The 7439-nt window shown below is 61.8% G+C and overlaps 2 protein-coding genes across 2 annotated transcripts; one reads left to right on the top strand and one right to left on the bottom strand.

Annotated features, from left to right (window-relative positions):
• Nucleotides 1–184: 184 nt before the first annotated feature.
• CIAO1 (cytosolic iron-sulfur assembly component 1) lies at nt 185–2265 on the bottom strand. Its single transcript, XM_068421485.1, has 7 exons — nt 2093–2265; nt 1769–1917; nt 1583–1694; nt 1371–1459; nt 972–1173; nt 593–680; nt 185–510 (listed from the first exon to the last, which is right to left on the bottom strand). The coding sequence occupies exons 1-7, from the start codon at nt 2229–2231 to the stop codon at nt 270–272; spliced, it is 1020 nt and encodes a 339-aa protein (XP_068277586.1). The 5' UTR covers nt 2232–2265; the 3' UTR covers nt 185–269.
• Nucleotides 2266–2375: 110 nt separating this feature from the next.
• Nucleotides 2376–6893, top strand: TMEM127 (transmembrane protein 127). The gene is made up of 3 exons (XM_068421480.1): nt 2376–2622; nt 4249–4413; nt 5096–6893. The coding sequence occupies exons 1-3, from the start codon at nt 2376–2378 to the stop codon at nt 5401–5403; spliced, it is 720 nt and encodes a 239-aa protein (XP_068277581.1). The 3' UTR covers nt 5404–6893.
• The last annotated feature ends 546 nt before the right edge of the window (nt 6894–7439 follow it).

Genomic DNA, 7439 nt, shown 5'->3' with positions numbered 1-7439 from the left:
CAAAAAAGTTAATTAGCACAACTAATTAAGGCAGTTTCTGGGACCTAAATGTGTCCCCTTAGGCTGTGCTTCACCAGGAAGCATCAAATCAGCTCCCTGGGGGGGGCCTGTCCTGCACCCCCTCCTCCAGCACCCCGGGGAGCACCTACACCCCTGCGCTGGCACCGAAAGGAAGAGCTGGAGGTTTTGGCCTGGAGAGCTGAGATTTATTGGGACAGAAGGAGGAGGAGAACCAAGTCCTGGGGGGACACCCGAGAGGATCGAAGCCCTCAACAGCCTTCGGGGCGCTGGTACTTCCAGAAGGCGATCTCGCCGTCGTCGCTGCAGGACGCCAGCAGCCCCGGCTCCTTGGGGTGCCAGGCCACGCAGTTGACGTCCTGCGAGTGGGCGCGGGGCACGTGAGCGGCCAGGCCGAAGGTGGGCTGCCGCGGGTCGGAGGCCGCGCTCTCCTCGAAGACGCGGATGGCGTCGTCGCCGCAGGCCGTCGCCAACGCCCCGGTGAGGTGGCACCTAGAAGAGGGGACAGCGCCCGAGCGGGGTCACCCACGCTGCACGCCGGGAGAGAAGCGGAGCCGCTGCCACCTCCACTCACCACGCCACGTCGTAGATGGTCCTCGTGTGGTAGCCAGAGAGGTTGCAGATGCATTTCCAGGTGGGGTCGGTGCTGCTGCAGGCCACCCCTGCGAGGGGAGGGATTAATGTCACCTCCCTGCCCGCTCTCGTCCCCAGCAGGTCACAGAATCCCAGAATCAATGAGGTTGGAAGAGCCCTCTGGGCTCATCGAGTCCAACCATTGCCCTGACACCACCATGGCAACTAGACCAGGGCACTAAGTGCCATGTCCAGGCTTTTCTTCAACCCCTCCAGAGATGGTGACTCCACCCCCTCCCTGGGCAGCCCCTTCCAATGTCTAATGACCCTTGCTGAGAAGAAGGCCCCTGCGGCACGGCAGGATGGGCTGGCAGCCTCACCTTCCTCGTTCCCCGGCTCGTACCGCCGCCAGATCCGCACCGTCTTGTCGTCGCTGCAAGAAGCCAAGCGCTCGCCGCTGCGGTCGAAGGCCACGCTCCACACCGTCGACTCGTGGCCTTCCAGCGTAGCGCAGCACACCCAGTCGTCCTCCTCTTCGTGGTACAGCTTCACCGTGTCGTCGTAGCTGGCCGAGGCCAGGAGCTGAGGGAGGGCAGAGGATCAACCAGGAGCTGCCTGCACCCATGGAGCTGCCTGCACCCATGGAGCTGCCCTTCCTTCCCAGTCTGAGGTTAGTGGAGCCAGAATAGGACCAGTTCACCGCTCTCCAATCCCGTTCCCAGTGCTGGGGTAGGGTCTGGGGGTGGCAAACCCCAGCGTATCCCCCCCCCAGTTCTCACCTCCTGGCTGGGGTGCCACACCACGTGCTTGACATCCTGCGTGTGGGAGTTGAGGACGCTCACACACTCGTACTCCTCCTCCTCGTCCACTGCGGAGAGAAAACTCTTACGGGGAGGTTGTGGGGGGGGCAGCCCTTCACCGTCCCCCCACCCTTTTCCCAGCCCCTGGGGTGGGGGGCTGCTCCCCACCGCCCCCCCCCAGCTCCCCTCACCTTCCCAGACCCAGACGCTCTTGTCTCGGCTGCACGTGGCGAGCAGGGTGCCGGAGGGAGCCCAGGCCACCGACTTCACCTCGTTCTCGTGTCCCTCCAGGGTGGTGACACACTGTGGGGGGGAGAGGAAGGGGCTATAGGGGGGTGTGGGGGGGTGGGTAGGGTCTCTGGGGGGGGGGGTCTCACCTCAAAGCCATCCTCTTGCCTCTTCCAGATGCAGGTGGTGGCGTCGAAGCTGGCGGAGGCCAGGTAGGAGCCGCAGGGCGACCAGGCCACCCTGCGCACCGTGCGCTGGTGCCCCTCGCCCAGCACCGCCCGGCAGGCCCAGCCCTGCCCTGGGGGGGGCAGGATCAGGCCCCGCCCCCTGCAGGATCAGGCCCCGCCCCCTGCAGGGACAGGCCACGCCCCCTGCCCCAAGCCCCGCCCCCTCCTGCAACACGCCCCTCCCACACAGCCCCTCAGGCCCCGCCCCCTCCTCCGTTCCCTCCCTGACCCCGCCCCCCCGCGCACCTTCCCGCGCCCAGAGGCGGACGAGGCGGTCCCCGCCGCACGAGGCCAGCAGGCCGCCGCCGGGGCTCCAGGCCAGGAACCAGCACCGGGAATCGGGATGTCCCGGTACGCGGCACAGCAGCTCCAACGCCTCCTTCATGGCGACGCTCCCGGGGACGCGCCGTGACGTCAGCGCGCCGGAACCGGAAGCGGCACAAACCGGAAGCGGGGCGGTGGCGGTGGCCGGGTCCGGGGCTGAGGTGCCGTCGGTGGGCCCGGAGCGCGGCGGCGGCGGCGGGGCGGGATGTACACGCCGGGTGGGCCGGGGCTGCCCGGCGGGCGGCGGCGGCGGGGGGGAGCGCCGGGGAGCGGCCTGCCCAAGCAGCCGGAGCGCAGCCTGGCCTCGGCGCTCCCGGGGGCCCTCTCCATCACGGCGCTCTGCACGGCGCTGGCCGAGCCCGCCTGGCTCCGCATCCACGGCGGCACCTGCGCCCGGCAGGAGCTGGGCGTCGCCGATGTACTGGGCTACGTCGACCCCGAGCTGCTGCGAGGTGAGGCCCGGCCCGGTGCGTGTGTGTGTTCCCCCCTCCCCGGTGCTCGGGCCCGGTGGGCGCGGGGCGGGGGGCGGCCTGTTCTCGGGGGGCTCCGGGCCTCACCTGGGCCGCACGCCGTCCCCACCGCTGCCCCAGCCGCTTCCAGGCCCCAGCCGCCCTCCTACCCCTCTTCATAAAGGTGATTAATAAACGTGATTAATAAACGTGATTAATAAAGGTTTGTGCTTTCCAACGTCACCAAAACGAGATGTTTTTTCCCCATTTCAGCACTAAAACCCTTCGGGGCTCCAAATTCCACTCCAAATATCAACAATAAACACGTGTTTGCACTTACCAGCGGCGCAAGGGGCCTCACCCCCCTGCCCGAGCAGCTCCGGTGCCGTTAACTCAATCAGGAACGAGAGAAGCACAAAAACCTTGTTCCCAACTTATTTTTTGAGCAAACAGGCGCCCGAATCCTCACCCCCAGCTGCGTTACGTGTTTCTGCTTTCCCGGTTCCCTCCGTCCCCACAGCCGCCACGGCACAGGGAGAGCCCCCCACCCGTGTGCCTTTAGTTGTGTGTGTCCCCCCCTGGCACGGACAGAGTTAGAGCCATGTGCCTGCAACTCGTTTCCGACTCCGTATCGCAATATTAAATTAATAATTATTAAATTATTAACAATATTAAATTAACGCTTGGCTTTATTTATTAAAATGGCTGGTGGCTCGCAGCGGGGGAAGCCACCAGAGCCCCTTTCCTTCCTTCCTTTCCCCACCACCTCACTGGAGGGACCTGGAAGCCAGAGGGGGTGACATTGACCCTCCTGATACCCCCAGTGCCAGCTGCGGCCCAGGTTATGGACGGGCAGAGCCCACGCGTGCTTGGATCGGGGGTTATGCCCTCCTCTCGTTCGCTTTTCTCTCTCAGCTGCTTTGCTGTGTTTATTTGGCTTTAATTTCCCTTGCAATAATCGTTTGTAAAGTGAAATAACGCGACCAGGCTGATTGCTGCTGTATAAAGGCGGTTCGTTTGCTAGAGACTAATTAAAAGCGCCCTGGTCTCTGTCCAGAGCTGTGCTGTTAAACCCCAAAGGGGCAGGATCGGAGCAGGGGGTGTCGTGATGGCAGTTTTCTGTCTAGTGAGTGATTTGGGTGGAAAAGAGGAGTTCTAGGGTTGAAAAGAGGAGTTTTGGGGTGGAAAAGAGGAGGTTTTGGGTGGAAAAGAGGAGTTTTGGGGTGGAAAAGAGGAGGTTTGGGTGGAAAAGAGGAGTTTTGGGGTGGAAAAGAGGAGTTTTGGGGTGGAAAAGAGGTTTGGGGTGGAAAAGAGGAGTTTTGGGGTGGAAAAGAGGAGTTTTGGGTGGAAAAGAGGAGTTTTGGGTGGAAAAGAGGAGTTTTGGGTGGAAAAGAGGAGGTTTTGGGGTGGAAAAGAGGAGGTTTTGGGATGGAAAAGAGGAGGTTTTGGGTGGAAAAGAGGAGTTTTGGGGTGGAAAAGAGGAGGTTTTGGGTGGAAAAGAGGAGGTTTGGGGTGGAAAAGAGGAGGTTTGGGGTGGAAAAGAGGAGGTTTTAGGGTGGAAAAGAGGTTTTGGGTGGAAAAGAGAAGGTTTTGGGTGCTCAGCGCCTGCCTCTCCTCCTCCCCTCGCAGATTACTGCATGAACCCGCAGACCGTCCTGCTGCTCCGGGTCATCGCCGCCTTCTGCTTCCTGGGAATCATCTGCAGCCTCTCCGCTTTCCTCCTGGACGTCTTCGGGCCCAAACACCCGGCGTTAAAGATCACTCGCCGCTACGCCTTCGCTCACATCCTCACAGGTAAAACCCCCACCGGCAGCGGTGGCTGTGTCAGAGGAAAAACCTGGGTGTCTTTTTTTATATCTCTGATCCTCAAAGGGATGGAAAAAAAACCCCAAAGGGTTTTTTTCAGCCTCTGGTTCAGAGCTGTGGCTTCCCCTTCGCAGCGTTTTGAGTCTGGAGGGCGACAGAAGCCTCACCCAGCTAAAACTGGTGTTAAATCTTGGGGGAAAGAGGTTGAGGATGAACATTAAGTGTCTCCTAACAGGTCTTGTTTTTCAAACAGATCCCCTAGCGCCTTGCTGAGGAGGAAGGTCATTTTTTTTCTGGCTCCTGAGGTCAAAGGAGCTTTAACATCCCTTATCCCTGGCAGAATTACCCGCCTCAGACCTGAGCGGCTCAGGGACAGTCCCGAGCTGTCAGCCTGCCCCCAGCACTGAGCACCGGTTTGTCCTCGCCACTAAAAAAACCCCTTTGGCTCTGGTTTGTGTTGCTGGACGCGTTCCCTCTCAGCCTGGGATCCTCCACCTCATTTTTCCCCTCTCTCAGGCCAGATTTTGGGCATCCACCACCTCCTTTTACCACAGGCTTTCACACTCTGCCTGCTTAAACCGCTGGCAATCCCTTTGCTGGATTAACCATGAAATAATTAAACAATTTATTTTCTTCCTGGCTGCTCACGTCTCTCTGATCTCTTTCTCAGTCCTGCAGTGTGCCACCGTCATCGGGTTCTGTTACTGGGCCTCCGAGCTCATCCTGGCCCAGCAGCAGCAGCACAAGAAGTACCACGGCTCCCAAGTCTACGTCACCTTCGCCGTCAGTTTTTACCTGGTGGCGGGCGCCGGGGGAGCCTCCATCCTCGCCACCGCCGCCAACCTGCTGCGGCACTACCCCACCGAGGAGGAGGAGCAAGCCCTGGAGCTGCTGTCCGAGATGGAGGAGAACGAACCGTACCCGGCCGAGTACGAAGTCATCAACCAATTCCAGCCGCCGCCGGCCTACACCCCCTGACGTGGGCACCCTCGGGGCGTCCTCCCACCCCAAACCTCACCTCCTCGGCGCCTCCTTCGCTCTTCCGAGCTCTCCCACGCAGAGGAAAGAACTTTTGGGGTCAGACCATCGACTTTTTCTTCCCATCCCTTATTTTATGAACTCCACGGCGTGATTTTTAACCCCGCACCGGCTCGGCTGGCCGAAACGACGGCGTCACCCCCCTCCTCTACGCAGCTTCTCCCCGGCACGAGGGGCGGGGGGATCCACTCTTCCCCACCCTGTGCCAGGAAGGAGGGGGAAATTCTGCCGGATTCCTCCACCGAGGTGTAACCTACACCCAGAGGAAGGTGTGACACGTGTGTGTATATATTTTTATATATATATATATAGGGGGAACGCCCGCCGCGGCGTGCTGGGGGCGGAGGAACGGCCCTTGGTGACGGCTGGACGGCAGGAGGGAGGGAGGCAGAGCGACCCCCCAGCCGCTCCCTCTGCTCCTCCTCCTCGCCACGCCGGCGTCTTGCACTTTATTTCAGTGACGGTGACAGTTTTGGTGCCAGCTCCCGGGGGCTGGCACCGCCGTAACGCCCCGGGCAGCGCAGCGCGGGCTCGTTTCAAAGCAGCTTTTCTTCCGCTGTCGGCGTCCCGCTCCTGTGGCATCTCACCGAGCAAATCTGGGGGGTTTTAGCCACGATCCATCCAGACTTTGGCACAGCGACAGCTCCCGGCGAGCGGCTCGAGCCCGCGCCGGCGCCTCCGCCCGTAGCTTTTATGCAAGTCCCTCATCTCCTGCTTTTTACCCCGCTTTTAGTCCCGCTGTTTTTCCCTCCTGCTCTTCGTTTATCGCCCCGTTTCCCTCCGCAAAGGGAGGGAAGAGACCCCTCAAGACACGCCAGACCTCGAGGAACGGTGCTGGAGAGCCCAGGGGAAGCTGATGCGGCACAGCCACCCCGGAGGAGGTAGCGGGGGTTTTTTTTGGGGCTGTTTAGGGGAAAAAAAATAACCCCCCGCAGGGATGCACTGACCCCAGCACCCAAAAACTCACGGCTGGCTCCGCGGAGGGCGCGGCGGTGCGGGGAAGGAGTTTGAGGACAGGAACGCTGCTCCTTGTAGGTTCTCCCCCATCCCTCGAACCCTTTTATGACTTATTTCTTCCTCATCCCCTTCTCCCCCGCCCTGCGCCGGCGGCACTGGCTATGCAAGAGCTTCGGCGTGAAAGCGGGGGCAGCTCTGCCCGCACCCCGAGAGGCTCGAAGGAGGAAAATCAGCCCCTAAACCCCCCGCCGAGGGTTCGGCTGGGAAAGGGTTTGGGGTTCCCCGCCGGGGACATATGCAAGAGGGGCTGGGGTGTAAAATATGTGCATAAACGTACGGGATTTCTGTAAAAAAACACCCCAAAAAGAGACAAGTGACGCCGGGTCCCTCCCCGGCTCCGTGGGGGCCGCGGGGGTGTGGGGTGTGGGGCTCCCCCCTGCCCGTCGCTAGAGGAAATAAAAGGGGTGCGAAGAGCCGTGTGTGGGCGCTTTGTCGCGGAAAGGGGGTGCCCCTCCGTGCGCTGCGCCCCAAGAAACACCCCTGCCCTGACCCCGCGGCCCTGCGCCCCGATCACCGTCCTTGCCCCCACCCAGAGCCCTGCACCCCGCTGCCCTGCACCCCGTGGCACCCCAGTGAACACCCCTGCCCTGCGCCTGCTGCTTTGTACCCCACTGCACCCCCATAACCCCCCTGCCTGCACCCATTGCCCCCCATAACCCCCCTGCCTGCACCCACTGCCCTGCACCCTAATCACCACCCCTGCCTGCACCCATAACCCTCCTGCCTGCACCCCGTTGCCCCCCATAACCCTCCTGCCCACACCCCATTGCCCCCCATTGCCCCCATAACCCCCCTGCCTGCACCCCATTGCCCCCCATAACCCCCCACCCCAGTAACCCCCCTGCCCACACCCCATTGCCCCCCATAACCTCCTGCCTGCACCCCGTTGCCCCCCATTGCCCCCCATAACCCCCCTGCCTGCACCCACTGCCCTGCACCCTAATAACCACCCCTGCCTG

Source organism: Nyctibius grandis, chromosome 33, assembly GCF_013368605.1.
Source record: "Nyctibius grandis isolate bNycGra1 chromosome 33, bNycGra1.pri, whole genome shotgun sequence".
NCBI classification, from domain to species: Eukaryota; Metazoa; Chordata; class Aves; order Nyctibiiformes; family Nyctibiidae; genus Nyctibius; species Nyctibius grandis.
The sequence above is the reverse complement of the archived record's forward strand: the minus strand, read 5'-3'. Positions and strand labels throughout refer to the sequence as shown.